A 22,356-nucleotide genomic window follows, 5' to 3' on the forward strand; every position below is an offset into this window, starting at 1 on the left:
CACGAGATATAACACTCAGTAAAGTGCTGATTCACAGAATGCTCTTCAAGTGGAAGTAACTCTGACAAGTAGATAACTCTGACAATTCAGAATATTACATTAGCATGGGAGCATTAACATGTAAAATCACTTTACTGGGAACTCCATTGGTAAAAATAATAGGCCATCAGGCATCCTATTAAATTTTCTAATTTAATACATTACAGAATTAATTTAGACACAAATAAAGTAGATGCCTAAAGTCTTCCTTAACATATGACACACTTTCCAAAAAAAGTGATTGCTTTGTACCTGTTGTTCCCAGTCCTTGCCTAAGCTTTCCTTCTCCTGTCTTGTAAATCGGGAGGACTGTGATGTTATACGTGGTCTGGGGTTTAAGCCGCTTTAGCACTGTCGAGGTGACTGTGGGTGACACTTTGGCAACCATCTGTCTTCCTCCCCCACGGGGGCGGTATACAACCCGGTAGTTGACAACTTTCCCTGGTGCTGGTTTCCAGGTAACTCTCATGGTGTTTTCTGTTTCTTCATCCACTTTCAAGGTTCTCGAGTCTTGGGATACTGTGAGATAAAAATTTAAAAAAATAAAAAAAGATTACAATGTGTACCACGTTGAAAGAAAATATATATCTCCACCTCCCATTTATGTGAAAATAAACTATCTATGGTTTCTTCAATATGTACACTGTTCTCTTGCTGAGCATCATGGTCTCTCATAAATTCACAATACCCTGTGAGCCTAATCTCCGTGAGATCACAGTAAGATTTTTTTTTCTTCAACTGGCTAATAAATAAAAAATGGAGGTTCATATGGCAGAAATTTCCTATTTGAATTCTAAAGATGCATTTCCAGAGATGGGCTCTTAAGCTTTTTATTATATTTCCATCTGTAAAAACTTACTGTAGCAAACATGCTGTGGGGAATAGTAAAAATCATGAATGTGGAGTCAGAAGTCTCATTTGGGTCTTTTAAGAAAAAGGTACAGTCCACAAATGACTAGCCAGACTGACTACAGTTCACACTGTTCTTAGTGATTGCCGTGAGCATGTCAGACTATGAACACAAAAGAAAAGGAAACAATACATAAAAACATCTCAAGAGCTCTAAAGATAAGACTGAGTGTTCTAGGAAGCACACTGTATGTAAAAAGTGCCTGATTACTATATAATAATTTATCATTAAATTATCTTTATTAATATTTCACAATTATTAATAATTCTATCAATGCCCATAAATAGCCAACATATCCTTTTTCTTATACATAATCAGAGTTTATAAGCAGGATCATTTCATTCAGTTCAATAATCTTTTAGCAATTTAAAAGCCATAAGCATTTTCTATAGGAAGAAACTAAAGCTTAAAGAAATAATGCAAAGAATTTTTCTTTTTTAAAAAAAAAAAAATGGGGCAAAATTAGCCATAAAATAAAGGTTTCTCTTATCTATCTCTAACAGAGAATAAAATAAGTTTCTAAAAGATCAAACCACTTCCAAGTAACTTAGCTACATCCCAGAATAAAAATTAAAGATGTTTATAAGAATATAAAAGTATCTGGCATCCAACAAATTCACAATGTCTAGCATGAAATAAAACTTACAAGGCATGCAAAGAAGAAGAAATTATGACACATATGGGCTGAATAATTGTGTCTCCCCAAAATTTTATGTTAAAGGCATAACCTCCAATGTGGTAGTATTTGGCAATGGAACCTTTGGGGAGGTTGTCGTAAGTGTTTCCCTCCACGTCCTGCGTGGTTCAGGGTTCGGGTCTGGAAGAGGAGCCGCACAACAAATGAAAAAGAAAAGACACGAGATAATTTGGGAATATTGGGAGACCAGGCTGGCAAGTCCAACTCAAGAGGAAGGACTTCCACTGTGCTCAGGCCTCACCAAGCTTTTTATAGTGAGAGGTAAACAAGGTAGTGGTTTCCAAAGTTACACTGTTCTTGTGAGTTTCACCTGTTTACACCATGGTTATACTTCCTGCACTTCCTCAGCCCATTAGCTTCCCAGATAAGATCTAGGGAGTGTTATAAGGTCAAGCCTAATTATGCTAAGAGGACTGTGCCCTCTAAGCTAGGACTTGTTTGTGACTTTGCCAGCAGGTCAGTCCGAGGCTTAACCCTATATCAGTTTCCCACAGGAGGTAATTAGGGTTAAATGGGGTCATGACAGTAGGGCCCTAAACTGATAAGAATCCTTGTAAGAGGAAGAGGAGACACAAACGGAATTGAAGTTAAATAACGTACAACATTCCTCATCCTACTTGTAATAGAAAACTTGGATTTTAGGGAGAAATTTTAAAAAGCTTTGTTGGCTTCCCATAAATAAAAATCAATTTTTACTTCATTGATAGGTGTGCCACATCTATACTAATAAAAGGGTAATATGCTAATTAGAAAGGACATCCATCTGGATGTCCTTCCGGAAAAAGCCACAGTGGCGGGGGCCGAGGCAGAGGCGGGGGCCGAGGCAGAGACGGTTAGGGGTGATCAGGCTGGCAAGGGAAGGCAGTTAGAAGTGACCAGGCCAGCAGGGGAGGGCAGTCAGGGGCAACCAGAGTGGCAGGGGAGGGCAGTTAGGGGTAATCAGGCAGGCAAGGGAGCAATTAGGGGCATCAGGCACGCAGGTAGGTGAGCGGTTAAGAGCCAGCAGTCCTGGGTTGCGAGAGGGATGTCCAACTGCCGGTTTAGGCCCGATCCCTGTGGGTCCTGGATTGGAGAGGGTGCAGGCCAGGCTGAGGGACCCCCTGCCCCCATGCACGAATTTTGTGCACCAGGCCGCTAGTGTTATATAATGCTGTAATACTCACGTTGTTAGTTCTATTCCTGTATCAGTAACTCTCAGAAGCTTTCCAACACCTACTGCTTTCTGCTAAACCAGCACTGGAGGGCCAGTAGAAAGTTTCTCATCCGCTGGCTTTTTAGCCACAATGCAGTTTTCATTCTATCAACAGCCTGCATACCATGTCTCTGAGTTGAAATCAATCCTGAAGATATTTCCAAAATGTCCCCTTGGAAGTTTATAAGGAACTCTATGAGCATGACCCAGTGACGCTACCCAGTTAGCCACATTTTAGGATTCACCCACCACCTAAATACCACATCTAACTCTGATTGCTCAAAGTACTTTCTAAACTTCTTTGCTTTCCACAAAGTGGGCAAAGTAAAACAACAAAAATGGTAGTAGAACAAACAACAGTGCCCGGGTTCTCTCATATTTGCTTAGATGTTTAAGCAGTGTGCATATACTCTATAAAGTGTATGTCTCATTCCTGTTTAGTCTACTGCTGGTTCAAAAGAGGACTTTATCTTCCCGCACCTTTAAATCTAAAATCAGCTAAGAAAAACTTCAAATTTCTTAGATGCCCAGCTTCTTAGAAATGAAAGATTATTTAGGATTTCTCTTACCATATTTGCCTTTGGCTCACACATGTTCCTTGTGGAGATTTTCGATCATAAACAAATAATTGAAAACTCAGTCTTTGGGGAGAAGAGGTATTTTTAAAAAATTTAAAAAACACACTTTTCTCCCTCTAAATACAAATACTTGAATAATTTCTCAGCCACATGAATTGTATTTTTACTCCCACAAATAAATTTAGCTTTATGTGTCATATTTGGCCTAAGTTTACAACATAGCTTCTCTTTACAACAAATGAATTTCTGTCAGAAATAGAGATGAATTTCTGCCAGATTCTTAAACAACACCAGCCAACATATTCAAAAACAAGATTTCATTCATTACTACATAAACCAATCATATTTTTATATCTGAGAAATATGCCTTTCCAACTACTTAAATTTCCTAAAAGGAGCTTGATGGGTTGTTTTTTTTTATTGTTAATTTTGACACAAATTTAAGCTTAGACATAGCCAACTGCGTTTTCCAGTGATTAAAAAGAAAAGACGAATTCTCTCAGACCAAAAGATTTTAATTTAAGAATAACTTAAGATCAAGATATAGGACTTAACTGAAATTGCTCTTTGCCTAAAAAATCACCCAATCCCTCCACTTCTTTCTAATAAAAAGAAATGTAAGAATTCCCCATTCTTTCCTCTTTCCTTAAAATTTTCCTAAAACAAAAGAAATAAAGTTTTCCCCTATAAATTCTGAGACATGCCCATGATTAACAAATAACTTTTTAGGAAAGAGAATTAAAAAATATGGACACATATTTTACCAGCCAGCTGATAATAAATGATGGAATGATGGTATGTCATTCAGAATTATTCACAAGAAAGAATATTAATGGGATTAAGGCAAATGGGAGCCACCAGAAAACTGAGTGGACTTTTGATTTAACCTCACCAACCAGAGTTAAAGAATCTGAGATTAATCATAGTCTCAGTAGGCACTATTCTTTACCAGTCACCTCTAAGTGGCTAAACACTGTGCTTGGTGCTTTGAACATTGTTGTTTCATTGAACCCTCAGGACAATTCTTAAAAGACTGCATTCTACAGATTAGAAAATTGAGGCTCAAAGATTAAGTAACTTGCCCAAGGTCATATAACTATAAACATGCCCAAATTCTCTTTGTTTCCATAGCTCCTGATCTTTTTACTAGTTGAGTTTCTTATCTAGTTGATCATTCCACATAGGTGTGGGGGGGGGGGGAATATAAATTTTATTTTTTTAATATATTTTTATTGATTTCAGAGAGGAAGGAAGAGGGAGGGAGAGATAGAAACATCAATGATGAGAGAGAATCATTGATTGGCTGCCTCCTGCATGGCCCCAACTGGGGATCAAGCCTTCAACCTGGGTCTGTGCCCTTGACTGGAATCGAACCTGGGACTCTTCAGTCCGCAAGCTGACGCTCTATCCACAGAGCCAAACAGGCTAGGGTGGGGGGTTATAAATTTTAGATACTAAATGAACCTGAATTTAAACCACATTGGGGGGTTTTTGTGCGTGTGTGTTTTAATCCTCACCCAAGGATATTTTTCCATTATTTTTAGAGGTGGAAGAGAGAGGGAAAGATAGAGAGAAACATCGATGTGAGAGAAACACATCGATTGGCTTCTTCCTGCATGTGCCCTGACCAGAGCCCTGGCCGGGGAGGAGCCGGCAACCAAGGTACATGCATGCCCTTGACTGCAATCGAACTCAGGACCCTTTGGTTCACAGGCCGACATGCTATCCACTGAGCCAAACCAGCTAGGGCCAAACCACATTCTTTCAAGGTTCTAATTTTTCAGTCCTCAATGATATAAAGAAAAGTAAAAAGCAAGCAGTTCAACTTCCTATCGCTTGAGAGGGTAGCTAACACATTTGTGATGTTACCTACATTCAGTTGTGGCTTCTCCATTCAAAGGTTCTCCTTCTCCACTGCTGTAAACGGCAAATACTGAAAGTTTGTATTTGGTCTCCGGCTGCAGGTTTTCTATCACCGTATGAATTGCATCTTCAGGAAGATTTTTCTCTCCAGCCTCAACATCATCATAAAGCGATTTCCACGAGACCCTGTAACCTCGAACCATTCCCGGAGCAGAGGTCCAATAAGCCCCAATTGATGTGTCCGTGATATCTTTAGTAATTAAATCCCGAGCTGAACCACGTTCTAGAATAGAAATTAAAAGGGAATCATTATTTAATGTCTACGAGATATGTCAATATTACTTCATCCTGGTAGACATCCTGACTTGCTGGAATCAAACTCAATTCGTCTAAAGTTGCTCATTTCTCCTTTCTGAGCTGCCTGCCCTGTTCTGTGAGTGGAACAGACTGATGGATAGAATATTAGAACTGTATCTGATTCCTGCCTAGCGCCCCGGCCCCGATCTGTCCAGTCAGATGGTAAGGTCCTTTAGAACAAGGGTGGCATCCAAATATGAAGGGGTATATGCCTAACAGGAAGTTTTCCAAAGAAAAGAATGCATCTGAATCCCAAAGTGTTACCACATATCAGTCCATCTTATGACACAGCACATGGCTCACAAAGATCTTTATTTCTTTACCATCATCTTTTCCTCTCTAATTTAAATAGGCTCAGTTTCAATGTATGATTTGCAATCGTTTCAACAATGTCATATCACTCACAAATCTTAATTCCGACAATCATTTTTTTGGTGGAAACTCTATTCGTTCGTGCAGAAGTGCAAACTTTCAATTCAGCTTACCCCTAAAGAAACTAAAAACCACCAATTCTTCTGGGAACCTAAGCATGATTAATCATCAAAATAAAACACACCACTTGTTCTAGCTGATCGAAAATGTCTGTTATGAAATTTTGGTTCTTTCATTTAAAAAAATACAACCCAAATGGAAAAATATGGAAACCTCAACTTAATAGGAGGCACAGATGTCTTCCAAGAAAACCCTCACTTTCCATAATTTACATGTAAGGTAAACATACTGGTCACTTTATATTGGCTACCTTTACTAGGGTTTATGCCACAGAATGACATAAACATAAAACTATCTGCTCCTACAGCATACATTTTACCAGGAATTGTATATTCAAGCAAATGACATATAATACTGTTACAAGAATTTTGAAGACTATTATTTCACTTGAATCAAAGGATAAAAATGAATATAACAAAAATATTCATGCTTACACAATTAAATTTCAGCACCAAAAGTATAGATAAGAAAAAAATGAAAAAGAAATCTGGGTGAACAAACACCTATCATATATGGTAGACTTTAGAGGGGAAAATAAATAAAACAGAAGCTGGGCATCTACCAGACCCCAAGTGCAAATGGAAAATTCTAACTCCATTATAAATAACTTTAACTGCTGACGAGACATTTCAACTCTGGAGGGAAATTAGTTACATATTTCACTGTAACCAAGAATACACTTATTTTCAAGAACATGTTGACTTTTTTCCCTCAATACTTGAGATTAATTTCATCTAACTGTCTTCTTTACTTGTATTTGCTACTTAAATGGCCATACATCTTTATATTTTTCTCTACTAACAGAAATGTAAGCAAACTTTTTCTTTGGTTTGGTTTGGTTGGTGTAGGTGTTGTTTTTTGGTTTTTGGTTTTTAATCATTGATATCCCCCCATGGTTTTCCATGTGCAGCGCATGTTTGTTTGATATATAGCCATTTATCATATGCATCTGTCCTCCTAAATTTCCTAAGTTGCAGTTAGGAACAGCTGTTATAAAATAATTGTACTTAAATCTGACTTTGAATTTAAATGAGCTAAAAACTGCATTAATGACATTCCAAAAAAATATAGAAGACAAATAAAGTTAGCTAGAATGTGGGAATTATCTTCCAAATTAATTTGGAGTAATTTACAAACAATAATTTTAGCTTCTAGTTTTCCCAAGGCCATTTTTCTCCCTACTTTCTTCAGCATTGAATTTGTGACATTGTTTCTTTCCATGACAACAGACATCAATTTCACAAACACAAGCTAATGATGTCACTGTGAGAAAATAAGAAGAGAATTGTGTCTGAAGCAAAAATACATTCACAAAGACATTTGTAGGCTACAAACAAAAGGTACTTAGATCACTAGACATGTATTCCCATGGATTTTAGTCAACTATTTTAATACTCTCAAGACCTGTAAAATGGCAATAAAAACATTTGCAAGGTTTATCAATGTCTTGAAAATAATCTGTAAAAACACATTTTAAGATATAAATAAAATATTAACTAAAAGATATTCCTGAGTTCTAATTAATGGCTATCAACACTAATTCAAGTGAATGCTAAGTTCTCAATTACAGAAAAAAAAACCTCAAAAAATTATAGTTTCTGCATGTGTCACATAAAGGCATTATTTGCAGGCACCGGCATTGCAGCATTCCATGTTAATGATGAAGAAATATGGGAAGAAGAAAGACAACTCAATCCAATAGCCAAGATTGAAAAGATAAGCCATTTCAATGAGCTTCTTATACTTCAGACAGCTTGATCAGAATACTGCTAAATATTAAGTTTATACTATTGTCAAACACACTGATAAACTTTTTCTAAAAAAAGAAGTAGAAGGGTTGGGTATTCCAGCTGCTGCATGTCACCCAAGAATTTTGAGAATATGATATACTCATGACAGTAAACTTCGTCTGGCCTATAACCCTTGAAGTTTTTAAAAATGGAATCTTGGCTTGGCCAAATATTAGATTTCAAAAAAAAATGAAGCAATCACTTTGTACCCTATGATTTCATTGGCAGGCTGCCGAGTGGCAATGCTGGTCTTAAAACTAGATATGAAATCAGCTGACCAGACCACCAGCAGGCTGGGTCACCTCCTGGGACCCTGGGGTCCTCAGGACCAAAATTACTGGACTGGACCTAATCAGATACATAGAATCGCTTAGAGAGCCAAAGACTAGGCCAGGCCCAAATCAACTAATTGGAATATCTGGAGAGATGCCTAAGCACTGATGTTTCCTAAATCTCCTCTGTGATTCTAGCTCCTCTACAACTCTTTATTCTTTTCTCCTTTCTTTCTTTTCCCTTCTTTCTGCTACCCCTCTTTTGAGGTCTAGAGAGACCTTTATTTGGAAGGTGTGATTGATCAGTGTGGGAAGGAACCCTCATACTTGCTTTCAACTCTGAAATGAGGCTCCTTCCAAATAAAGACGCCTGGTGAAAGCAAAAATGGCTCATAACTGTTGGACATAGTGATGCTGTGCCAGACTGCTTGATGGTTCATATATGATGCGGGTCCATGACCATGCACAACAAATCACCTTTAGGTAGTGGAACAGGCTAAACGCTGACCCTCCGAAAATTAAGTTGATTGAAGCTTCTCATCACATCCTCTCCATCCCAAACACACATGGGATACTCGCCCTCTCTCTTCCCCTTATTCTGTCCCAAAAGGAGATGGCTCTCAATACACAGGGTGGGGCAAAAGTAGATTTACAGTTGAGTATGTGAAACAAGTTTATTCTTGGATTATTATTTATTGGATTATTTTCCACACAAACACCTGTAAACCCACTTTTGCCCCACTCTGTATGCTTCTCATTCAAGAGTTAATCACATTTTCCTGTAAATGAGGTTCAATCCGAGTATTACCCAGCAAAGCATTTGGTTTGGTTTAATATATTGAATTGTAGGTTTTGTCCCCAGTCTAAGAAACGTCAGACATCATGACTGCAGAAAGAGATTATTTGTCTTGGTTTCATTAGAGTGGGTTTTGGAGACAGTTTCTTTTTAGAGTACCTGGGAAGGGAGAGGAATAAGAAAGGACAAACATCATGAAACCAGTCTGCAGCCTCTCTCCAGGGAAGACTACTGTCCCTCAAAGGGGAAGGCAGAGCAATGGTGGCAGTCAACAGAAACCAGCTCTGCTAGACTGTTTACCATTTTGTCACTACTTTTCCCCAAACCTGGTTCCAATTCTGCTCTAGCAAAGGCTCCCTTCCTCTTTGAGTTCCTCCTTTCCCTCTGCCCAAGACCTACAAATGTGTTTTTGTCTGTTCAGGATTTTTACAGAAGTGATACTCTTTTCAATAATATTTAAGCTCATAGTTCTGTACCACATGCCTGTGCTTTGTATGTTACTTTTACCTCTAGTAATAGAATTTCTGGCAATCATCTTCTACACTGAGGGTATGCCTTCACCTTTATTCCTTAGATTTTTTCTCAATAGTTTTCTCCTCTACCCTCTTCTCCCCAGCATAGTGCCAGTACAGGAATAAGGAATAACAATGCTTTTCTATCATGAATTTAAATATACTACAAAATTCATCATTTTTGAAATGTTGATACTCAGCATTTCCACCTTGATTATAAAGTGTATTAACATAAGTTCAGAAGGCGCTTTTCTCATGCCTGCTTGCATACATCTCTGTGCTGCTTCTGTGGGAAGTAATTTAGACAGGTGCATTTCTCATGATCTGAACATCTACAGGGGTTGATTTCTACTTTTTTCCATATACAAGGCCAAAGAACTAATGCCTCATTTAAGTAACTTTCCTACATATCCTCAGCCCTTTTCCATTTGCTTTCTGAAAAGCAAATCAGCATCCAATTCAAATATAATTATAATACAAATTAGCCAATGATGATAACTGAAAAATTAATCACAATGAAATGAAACTATATTTCATCTTATAGATTGTTCCAGCCAGCTTTCATTGAGTTTCACATACCACTTTCAAAAATAGAAGTTAAATTGAAAATGTAATGTAAACCCTCTTCTAAATCAATTTGTCTTTTCCATTAGAGCTCAACTCAAAAGTCATCCAACTTTCCACAGCAGAATACGGAAGACCTGCTTCTGGATAATGTTCATGTGGAAACACACTTGATTTACAACCAGTGAATTAGAGCCACCTTTGAAAAGGACAAAGTTCACTATTGATAAGTGAACTGAATTACTGTAAGCAATACATAGTTCTTAAAAACCTCTTAATGATTAAATCATTCTTCAGCCTCAAAGCCTGTGGCATTTCTTCCACAATGTTACCTCTCCAGTTTGATTTAGATTCTTCTCTGATGAGCCATTAATTTGCAGAAAAGGAAATGTGAATTACTGTTTGGTGATTGTGCTAGCTCCCTGGAAACGTCAGAGTAGTTATACCCAGAATGTATGATTTTTTCAAGTTATGAGACAGCAGTAAAATTTAGGGAAACATAGAGGCCTTGTTCAGTCCATCTTTGAGAGGGCCCATGTTACTCAACACCATGCAGAGGAATTCCTTGATGTGTTAAAAACCTCATTGTACCAAAATGTCAGCTGCGTTAGCTTGTGTGATGTACAGGAACCATTCATGTCTAGGACCCTGGCGGGTTGCTATAGCAACTGAAACAAAGGAAATTCTGAAAAGTCATCTTTTCCATTGCCAGAAAACAGCACTCAAAAATAAAAAGAACCGTATTATTCCCAAACTGAAATTTTCATTCATTTGTGGTAAAACTCTAAATTATTCATTTCGAGGTTTATAAGAACCGGTTTTCCTCTCTCTAACCACTAACAGTGACAAGCAAAAGTTCGACCAAACTTCAAGTGCATTTACATCTACAACAGTATTGTAGTAAGCACATTAAATCTACTTTAACAACAACCAGAGGGGGAGGGTAATAATGTAAATCAAACCTACTGGTTTGTGCTCAGATTCCTCTGAAGTTGGGATCTGAAATAGTAATAAACTCTGCCTTTGTGATTCTATTTCATGCAGCACTAGAGCCAGCCATGAACTTCCCCCATGCCAGTGCTAATAAATCTCTCTTCCAGGGACAGGGGAATTTTCTGATCATTGGCTGCATTTCAAGAAGGCACTAGGGCACATTTTCAAGTTAGGGATGGTTGTAGACCACACCAAATATTGTTTTAATTCTTCCTGAATTAAACAGAATGCACTTCAGGCAATCTATAAAATTTTCAACCTACAGAATGCTCTTGCCTGCTGATCCATGCCTCTGGATGAAAGGAACATTCCTGCCTGGTAGGCTCTTACCACCTCCTCTCCCAAGAGAAAAACAGATTAGAAAAACAGCAGCCCTCAAGAGCACTTGCCTGGCTTTGTTTCTGGCTTTCCATCCCCTGCATTTACCATCATATCCTATTCCTGTATATGGTATGTGGATTTGGCTGAGTTAATACAATAAAATGAAATGGAATAACCAGGGGCAAAAATCTTCTATTATTTTAATTTAGTCACAACTATGCTTTCACATATTTGTCAAGTTTACCACACATAATGCAATGGGATAAATATGTTAATAAAATCAGGCTGGCAGCATTTAATAAAATCCTTCACCATGGTAAAGTTTGGTATAAATTGAAAAAAAATTATTTTGGCAATTTAGATATGAATTAACTAAATTTTTAAAGAAAACTTACAAATCATCTAGCTCGCCTCCTTCTTAGGAAATGAAAAGGGATAATTTTTTAAATTTATTTTACTACCCATGTATCTCCCTTGGCGATAATTTTTGATCAACTATGTCCTGGAGCATACACTCATACACGCATACAAGTTGGTAGATTTTCTACACGACTTGTTCAAAGCTATAAAATTATAAGCAATTTAACCATACACCTAACCTAGAAAAATCACAGCCCAACAGAATGTGTTTGCTAGTTAAATTAAAATTTGTATTTTGTTTTTTCAAAAGTTTACTTATATATTATTCTTCGCAAAAATACCATAATTTTTTAGAATCGAGAAGATTTATGCTAAATATGAATATATTTTTGAAGTAAGAACATGCAGAAGAATATCAGAAGATTAAAAGTTACAAGCAAAAGTAAAAAACTATTAAACTATTTCCAAGATATTCCGTTTATGGGAGAAATTTTCCCAAATGCAAATAATCTACAACTGCTTTGTAAAAAAATAAAAGCTTGAAAGTTTATCCTTAAAAAAAATCCTATGAACAATCTGTGTTGAAAACCTCTGGAAAGCACATGAGAAAGAGAACTTCAAAAGGTCAAAAGGAAAGGACATACTTCTCAGGAATTCTGGACGTCGCTCCAGCTATAAAGATCACATGCTTTTATTGTTTGGATTATGTCACTGTAATGAAGGCAATTTCTATTTCTAGCTCTTATTGTTTTCAAAACTTTAGTGTAGTCAATTAATGTCTCTGAAATACTTATGAAAGTATTAGTAATCAGTTCTAATTACTAATAATTTCTTATTGATACACTTATAGACATATAGTATTTTACAGTTCCCAAAGAGTTTCACTTACATTCTCCCATTTGATCTCCACAGGTCTGGTAGAAAGGGGTAACAACGATCATTCCTTCTTTACAGATGGGTAAACTGAGGCTCAGCAGGATTAAGGAATTATTTAAAGGTTACATGGTTAAGCAGCCAAACCAGGACTCTTCTGGTAATCAGTATTTTACACACAGGTATTTTATCTTTTTTAATTCTCTTCTAAAAATATTATAGACTATTGGAATTGAATTCTTGATCACTATTCCAGAGACAATTTTAATTTGAATATTTTTGTTTTTATTTGTTTTTAATTCTTGACTAAGTCTTAAAGCTTAACTACCTACTGTAAGCCTGTCCCTGCCAATTAAAACATCTATAACCCTCCAAACTTCTGGATCCATCAAATTTAATGGATATTTTGCAACCAACTATCACAGTGATTTCACATCACAAAAGATACTTCAGATTTGTTTTCTTTCTATGACCATTTTAAATAAGTTATCTAAAAGAACATAATAACAAGAATGAAAGCTATGCCTGGTTTTCCATTTAAGCCCCCAACTATGGTACTGACTCATCACTGTAACCATCCACTGACATTTCTTTTTAACATTATATTCCATTCTCATGTGGTTAAGTTAAATGTATATTTTCTCTGTCTTACATGACTTGCCTTTGTAGTAGCTTCCATTATATTTCAAAGATCCTAAAAGATATGAAACTTTCTGACAATTTACTCTAGAGAAACAGCTCCAGTGTTGTTCTTTCTAAGTACTGCATTAACTTTGAACTTCTAATATACAACTGAAATTTAGAGGTCAGTTGAAAAATAAACTAAGAGAAACTTGGATTTTCAGATTTCTCAAGCTATTATGAATGCTTTCCTACCTGGTGAATGAAGAGACTGGGTGTCAGAAAAGGGCTCCTATCTGCTCCTGGGAGATAGAAGCAGCTGTGTGACCATGGGCTCTATCCAAACCCTCTTCATCCACGGTGTTTCCCAAGCTGCCTTCCCACTCAGAGTGTCACACACCTATTCTCCATTTAACCAACCCATGGCATTGCAACACATCTTTAGGGCCTTAGTATGCACCCAGCTCCCCAATACACTTCTTTCTAATCAAGTTAAATTTTTCAGTTGCTTATATTCTGCATCTCTGAATAGGAGGAAGTTTTATGATCGCTTATTTTTCAATACAAATGTCTTTTAAGAGAAAGGATTGAACATTTCTAAATTTCATTCACTGAAAACGTTCTCAGCTTCCTAAATGCAATGGCAAACAAGCTGGGGGGGGGGGGCGGGGGGTCTCTATAAACTATGACAGCAATTACCTTCAAGCGTTGTTCCTTCTCCAAAAAGGGCATCGCCGGCCCCAGAGGCATACAAGGCCGTCACGGATAAGGTGTATTTTGTCCCTGCGTTTAAGCCCCTCAGAACAGCGCTGGTTGTGTCGCCCCTCACAGTGACCTCTTGCGTTTCACCTCCTGCCACTGGGGTGTATGTGGCCAGGTACTGCTTCACTTTTCCTGGTGCCGCACTCCAAGATAATTTCATAGACGACGTGGTAGGGTCAGAAACTCTTAGGTCTCTTGGGTTCCCTCTAACTTCATTAAAAAAAGAAAAAAACATAAAAACTCATTATGTAATAAAATGACTTGAAAAACGCTTTGCTGCTGTATATGCGTATGTGCATATGAAATTAAATTTATATCCTGACTGTTGACTACCCAATAGAGTTCAAGCACTTCTAACTGGGCCGCATAGTATATTAGAGGAAACAAAGCAAAAGTTATGCAATTCCTCTTCTGTGCTTACAGGATGGGTTAAAACCTTTCACGTTAGAATCTGCCATGTAAAAAACTACAAGGTTTTCTCTAAAAGTGGAGAAAACACCATACAGTATGTTGATTAGTATCACAATGTGGATTTTAACTCCTCTAAGAAATTTGCAATAGAAAGGGTTTATTGGCATGGTGCTATGAATGTCTAAATCAATGGTTCTCAACCTTCTGGCCCTTTAAATACAGTTCTTCATGTTATGACCCCCAACCATAAAATTATTTTCGTTGCTACTTCATAACTATAATGTTGCTACTGTTATGAATCGTAATGTAAATATCTGATACGCAGGATGGTCTTAGGCGACCCCTGTGAAAGGGTCGTTCGACTGCCAAAGGGGTCGCGACCCACAGGTTGAGAACCGCTGGTCTAAATGTAATGGCCAGAAAATACACTAATGTGATAAAAATGATAAGTGTAAAATATTGCTGTCCCTTAAAAAATATGTAAGAGAGGAAACAAGCCTAAGAGAGACCTAGCCTGGAGTAAAACTCAGGGGCTGTCCATCCCTGTGCAGCTGTGCTTGACATGTCATGACTTTCCTGCTAGAGTGGCCGTATGGCCTCTGAAGGGTCTCAAGACACCCAACTCTGTGACATTCCACTGGGCACACAACAGCCAGCCACTTTCACTCCAGAAAACAGCCAGATGAAGTCACTGGGTCTTGTTTGGATACCCAGCACAGAGAGCCCTAGATCCCCCGGAGAAAAGAGACAAAGGGAAACAGTGACTTTCCAAAGGGAAGAGAGGAGGAAGAAAGCAGGTGGACAGGCCAAGGCTGGTGCAGAAAAGGCTAATTAGCTACATTACTCTGGGAGGAAAACAGTGATCCAGGCCGAGCTAGAACGGATATTCCTTGTGAATGTCTGCACTGGGACAACAAAGTGCACAAACTCAGACATACAGCTTATGAGCAACATGAGTCGTTAGCCTTGATTTTCTTATAAAACTAGAATAATAAAAATAGCAACTTCATTGGCTCTATGCAGGGTTCAATGAAATAATACGTAAAAAGCCCTTTAAACAGAACCTGACACACACAGGTGCTCAATAACTTTTCATCATTGCTAATATGGTGTTGTTATTATTGTTATGTTTTTAAAACTTTAAAAATAAGGAATAAAATGAAAATTATGAATGCCTTATTTTTTTCTCAATGAATAACATTAAATATTAATCATTGGCCACAATCTATCCTGGGAGCCAAATCACACCATTTAAGTAAAAATAGGTCAATATTCTAAAATCTTTCTGAAGAAGTAATATATAGTCTGTTTCAACAGTGCATAGCAGTTTGATTTTTTTAATTGCTAGTAATCCTTAGATTTCTATTAAAATATTTAATAATATTTTAAAAATAATATTTAGACCATATCACAGCATTCAAGTTCTATTGAACCAAATAAATGCTATCATGAGAAAGTAAAAAATGTGAGTAACTCAAGTCTAAAAGGACTATAGTCCAAAACACTCAGATAATTGAGACCAACTGTCTCAGGGCTTGTAGTAGCTGGACAGTTGTCCAAAGTCTTTCCTGCAGACTAAGAGTTGAGTTGTTACCACGTGGTCAGCATATTTCCTTTACCTTCTTCCGTGGCTGCATTTCCAGTCAATGGAGAGCCAGGTCCTGAGACATATTCAGGAATTACAGAGACTTCATATTTTGTGTCTGGAGTCAGGTTCTCCAAGGTTCTTCTCCTTTGATTGGCTGGAGTGGTAACTTCTTTGCTTTCTCCACCAGCAGTTGGTCTATATATAATTCGGTACCTTAACACTCTCCCTGGAGCTTGAGTCCAGGTAATTTTAAAGCTATCTGTAGTCTCATCTGTCACTTGTAGGTTTCGAGGTGCTCCTTTTACTGAAATTTAAAAAATAAAGTTGCCTATTTATATGAAAAATATAAAACTAGCTTTTGATCACTAAATTATAGCAGTGCTCTAAACAAAGCCATGAGCAGTTTTTTGCCAAACATCCTGGTTACTTCATTCATTTAGCCAGACATTAACTAGATTCTGAAACAGCAAACAAATACAATGTCAAGAAACAGACCAAGTACTATTAACTTTTTAATCAAATAAAGAGGTATATATATATAATAGTAAACCTTTAGAATCATAAATACTCTATTAAATGATAAATTCATATTGACATAAAATTCAAAAATAAAAATTTGTTTCTTCAAATATAAGTAACCAAGGCTTTCACCCTTACCAGATTTTCTTAGCAAAGTAGGAAAATAATACCTAACACCCAGGTCTACCACATTTACCCACTTGAATGAATTGTCTTATCCAGTCAGTCCCACAACTAACTTTTTATCTGCACAGTCATTTGACTTGGAGAATAATTAGACTATACATGTGCTGGACCAAACACATTACAGATACTTAGTGAATGCTAGTCAGATCTAAATCTCAAGGTTACGTTGCAATGTGGGTAACATGAATAGACTCACAGTCTTAAATGAATTTTTGATTGAACCCAAATGAGAACGTCATTTGACTCTGTGTTTAGTAAACATGCTTAAATGACCTATTTGTTTAATGGGAAAATTGTCCACACAGACATAACATTCAGGAAATGAACTAACAGTTTTTCTCTTCCCAATCCACTGGGGTATAACCACAGAGTAACATGCCTTCATACACCTCTCATACAATTAGAAGTTTATATAAAAATCCAACACATAAAAGAGAAAGAAATTACATCCCTTAAGAAAAGAAAGAAATGGCTGTTGGCAGACTTGCACCCCTGATATGACAAGGAAAAAGACTAACTTATTCCCCCCAAATTAGGCAGATAAACTAATGGGTTTGAATACAGGCTCTGAAGCTTCATAGATGTGTGATTCTAAGTCTCTACCTTTTAAATGTCAAATGTAGTGTGCAGTGTTATCAGAAAGTATTCAACTCTACCTAGCAAAGAGAATATATCTAAACAAACAATGCTTAAAGCATTTGGTAAAATTTGTACATTCATGTTCTTAGCAGCATTATTTACATAGCTAAAACATGGAAACAACCCAAGTATCTATCATGGGTGAATGAGAAACAAAATGTGATTTATACATCCAATGAAGTATCATTCAGCCAAAAGAAGAAAAGATATTCTGACACATGCTACAACATGGATGAACCTTGAGGACATTATGCTAAGTAATATAAGCCAGTCACAAAAGGACTAATATTGTATGATTATTCTATTCATATGAGGTATCCAAAGTATTTAAATCCATAAAAACAGAGAGTAGAATAGTGGTTGCCAAAGGCAGGGAAAGTGGGATATGGGGATTTATTGTTTAATGGGTATAGAGTTTCAGTGTTGCAATATAAAAAATTTCTGGAGATGGATGTGGTGATGGTAGCACAACAATATAAATGCCACTGAACATACACTTAAAAATGATTGAAATGGTCAATCTTATGTTATATAAATTTTACCACAATTAAAATAGAAAACATTGAAGAGAAACCAAGATGGCGGCATAGGTAAACACCTAAAATTGCTGCCTCGCACAACCACTTCAAAATTACAACTAAAGACAAAACAGACATCACCCAGAACCACAGGAAGGCTGGCTGAGTGGAAATTCTACAAATAGAAGGAAAGAGAAAAGCACGCTGAGACTCAGGAGGTGTGGAAGTAAAGTGCAGAGGTATGGAGGCGTGCGTGTGGAAAGGGCTGGCAACGGAGGACGCCAGTGTCTTTTTCAATCGGGAGGGAGTCTCAAGCTTCCGATGGCCCTGGCTCCAGTTCCTCTGGGCGAGTCTCTGCAGACCCAGACTCATACGGGGAGAAACTGGACTGTCTGGCAGCGGGCAGAATTCGAGGGCAGCTTTCTCAGAGTGCTTGCAGCGATTACTGAGGGACACTGAGACCCGGGGGCCTCTTAAGGCAGGACTGAGGACCAGCCATAGCTGTTTGCTCCGCCCTGTTGATTCCCTGAGACCCCGCCCCACCCAAGCTGTGAGCAGAGGCTTTTGCATATGAATGGGCTAGCCCTTTGAGATCTAAAATTACCTAACAAACTGCAGCTGGGTCAGAGAGAACCAGAACATCCAAAAGAAGGCTCAAGGTCCCACAGCAGCTTGCATTGCTTCACAGCTGGGCCTCATCTGAGCACCTCCAAACCCCAAACAAGGAAGAGGAATCTGCAGATCTCTCCGTAGCTCCTGCTGGGTAGCCTCAGGCAGAGGCTAAATTAGCACCTCCTTAGAGATCCAAGAGCCCGTGTACCTAGTGGTCAGAGTGGGACCATCCAGATTACAACTCCTCAGATCCATAAGGGACACACTCAGGGAGCAGACTCAGTGAGCACCAAAGCCCCACTGAAGCAAGTCTTGCCCCAGAAGGGTGTCTTCAGCACAGAAGTTCTCCCACTGTAGACACAGCTGATTCTCACTGACAATTGGCCTGGAGGTCAATTCCTTCCAGTGATACCAACAACAATCAAGGCTTAACTACAACAAGACTGTGCACACAGCCCACAAAGGGGTGCACCAAGAGTCTCCACCTCAGGTAATTGGGGAGGCTGAGCCACTGGGCCCTATAGGACACCTAGCACAGAAAGCCACTCTATCAACACAGGGAAGCAGCCAAAATGTGGAGACAAAGAAACAGATCACAAATGACAGAAATGGAGGAAAGCAAACGACTGGATATAGAGTTGAAAACCACGGTTATAAGGTTTTACAAGAATTTTCTAGAAACCACTGATAAATTTAGTGAGACCCTTGAGGATATGAAAAAGGACCAACTAGAAATTAAGCATACACTGACTGAAATAAAGAATAATATACAGAGATCCAACAGCAGACAAGAGGACCCCAAGAATCAAGTCAACGATTTGAAATATGAAGAAGCAAAAAATACCCAACTGGAAAAGCAGAAAGAAAAAAGAATCCAAAAATATGAAGATAGTGTAAGGAGCCTCTGGGACAACTTCAAGCGTACTAACATCCGAATTATAGGGGTGCCAGAAGAAGAGAGAGAGCAAGATATTGAAAACCTATTTGAAGAAATGATGACAGAAAACTTCCCCTACCTGGTGAAAGAAATAGACTTACAAGTCCAGGAAGTGCAGAGAACCCCAAACAAAAGGAATCCAAAGAGGACCACACCAAGACACATCATAATTAAAATGCCAAGGGCAAAAGACAAAGAGAAAATATTAAAAGCAGCAAGAGAAAGAAAGTCAGTTACCTACAAAGGAGCACCCATACGATTGTCAGCTGATTTCTCAACAGAAAATATGCAGGCCAGAAGGGCGTGGCAAGAAATATTCAAAGTGATAAATAGCAAGAACCTACAACCAAGATTACTCTACCCAGCAAAGCTATCATTCAGAATTGAAGGTCAGATAAAGAGCTTCACAGATAAGAAAAAGCTAAAGGACTTCATCACCACCAAACCTATTATATGAAATGCTGAAAGGTATTCTTTAAGAAGAGGAAGAAGAAGAAAAAGGTAAACATACAAATTATGAACAACAAATACATATCTATCAAGTGAATCTAAGAATCAAGTGAATAAAAAATCTGATGAACAGAGTAAAAAAATAAATAAAATAGAAAACATTTGGTAATATATATTTATCATTAGATTTATAAAGTAAGGCAGTTTCAAAAGTATTTGAACATGAGACTATTGAAACGTGGGACAGAAAATGCTGGATAAACAGTACTTCAAGAGTTAATTGCATAATTATTAACAGTTCTCTATGTCTCTTACCCTCAAATGCACCAAAAGAAATCCAGGAGTTTTACTTAAAAGTTTTTCCCTCTCTTTACAAGGGTTTATGTATAGTTGTATTTTAAAGATGCTAAATCTTACAAAGGCATTCACAGTTCTGAACTATAAAGGAGATGGTTATTTCAAATGCTAACTTTGTTCTACAATAAATTCCTAGATTTTGGAAAACAGTGGCAGAAACCCCATCACACCTTCTTCGGTGGTCTCCTCTCCAGCCAAGGGAATGCTGAAGCCATCCTCATACTCTGCAGTCACATTGACCAAGTACAGGGTCTCTGGCTTCAGGTTGTTGAGAACGACGCTGGTGCTGGTCGCTGGCTCCACCACCGTGACCTCATCATCCCCAGTAGCTTCTTTATAGGTGATGTGGTAGGAGAAAACATTTTCTCCAGCAGGGGACCAGTTAGTTTTAAAACTGTAAGAAGTCACCTCAGAAAAGCTAAGATCCCTTGGAGGCACATAAGCTAAAAAAACGAAGAAAAGAGGAGGACATAGTTTAAAATTTTTAAATCTGTAAAGCAAACATAGACTTAATGGCTGCATGCTTCCGAAATGGCTCATAGTCACTTGGGAGAAAAATGCCACTGAGGCTTAATAAATATTCTACACATGACCATTGAGAGAAGACCTCTCACAGCCCTACAAGGAGGTCCTGATCATGTGTCTTGACCATCCATAATACTAAGTTATAATATTTAAATGACTAATTAAAATGGAATTTGAATCTTGAGCTTCTTAAGACAAAGCAGTAATGCGATGGTCCTACCCACAAGTGGGATTTTAAATAGTAACAGACCTCAGCAAACCTTCAAAATGTTCCCATTCATCCCTGGCAATCATATATTAACCTTTGGTGGTAAACAGTTTATTTCAAAGTAATAATAAATAAATTTTTCCTAACAAAAGAATATTTATTAAACTAAAACATAGAAAGAGACAGTGTTTAAGGCACACAGCCTGTCCTCAGGGGACATACAAAGACATTGGAGAGGCAAGAGAGTGTGAGGTTATCAACAAAACGAAGCAGTACGTATGAATGTCAAATGACTGAAAGTAATGTTATAGCACTAGAACAATTAAGAAAGGCTTAATGAAAGAGATGAGATGAGCAACAATGCTGAAAAAAAGGGAATGTGAACAAATGAAAAAAAAGAAGGATAGGGAAGTCTGGATGTAAGGAATGGTGCACAAAAATAAATTAAAGATCCAGGACTATGTTCTAGTTGCCCTTGATTCAAAGGACGTAGCTCAGCATCCACCACACAGTAGACACTAGGATCAGAAACATCTCATGACTCTATAAAGCAAAAATGTCTAGGAGAAAGTCATATCTCAGAGTTAAATAAACTAACTTTGACAGTTTTCAATAACATAGGAAAGTTACTTTTTCCTGTCTATAAAAAGAATTGAAGAAGCATATTATCCACAATTTTAAAACCAAAAATTCTTTGTGCACAAAGAGATAACTTTTATTCTATAAAGACTACCAACCTTTTTTCTTTATAGCTGCCAACTCTTGCTCAATTCTAAGGCAGATGGACTGTGTGAGTTCAAAAGATATCCTCTGAAAAGCATCAAAATCTTCCACTGTGAACACATGGGTCTCAGCAGGAGGAGAGGCAATAGCTTCCAATTCTGAGCGGACGGCATCTTTCACACCAACTGCAAAGATTTCAACGTCTGAATTTCTTAGCTTTATAGCAGGATCTCTGAAAGCATCTGAAGATTTGCCATCAGTGATAAGAATCATGACCTTTGGTACGTTGCTTCTTGAACCCTTGCTAGGCACAAATATTTTCTCTCTGACATAAGTCATTGCTTTCCCAGTGTTTGTAGATCCTCCTCTGTAGGGGAAGGTGTTTATTGCTTCAATTATATCTTCAACTTTGGTGAATTTTTCCAAAGTAAACTCAGTATGAGGATCCCGGCTGTACTGGACAAGACTTATCTGTACCCTATTTGGTGAAATCTCAAAACTTTTTATGAGAACTTCCAAAAAGGCTCTAACTTTAACAAAGTTGGCAATCCCGATGCTATAGGAGCCATCAACCAAAAACACAATATCGGCTTTTATATCCACACCACGTGAGCATTCTGTAAAAAGAAAGAAATAAGGTTCAAGAAGTATGAATTAATCACTAAAATACAGCTATCTTGTTTTCTTAGTA

General features: G+C 37.7%; 1 protein-coding gene across 1 annotated transcript in view; it reads right to left on the reverse strand.

Annotated features, from left to right (window-relative positions):
* Positions 1–22,356, reverse strand: part of COL12A1 (collagen type XII alpha 1 chain) — a 111,783-nt gene that overhangs the window by 70,027 nt on the left and 19,400 nt on the right. Inside the window, exons 10-15 of the mRNA XM_081094710.1 lie at positions 21,680–22,282; positions 20,380–20,652; positions 16,023–16,295; positions 13,930–14,202; positions 5,290–5,562; positions 292–558 (exon numbers count right to left, since the gene is read on the reverse strand). Coding sequence (XP_080950836.1) covers positions 292–558; positions 5,290–5,562; positions 13,930–14,202; positions 16,023–16,295; positions 20,380–20,652; positions 21,680–22,282 — 1,962 coding nt within the window. The remainder of the gene's footprint in view (positions 1–291; positions 559–5,289; positions 5,563–13,929; positions 14,203–16,022; positions 16,296–20,379; positions 20,653–21,679; positions 22,283–22,356) is intronic.

The sequence above is a fragment of the Myotis nattereri genome (genome assembly GCF_964212035.1).
Source record: "Myotis nattereri genome assembly, chromosome: 6".
In the NCBI taxonomy this organism is placed as follows: Eukaryota; Metazoa; Chordata; class Mammalia; order Chiroptera; family Vespertilionidae; genus Myotis; species Myotis nattereri.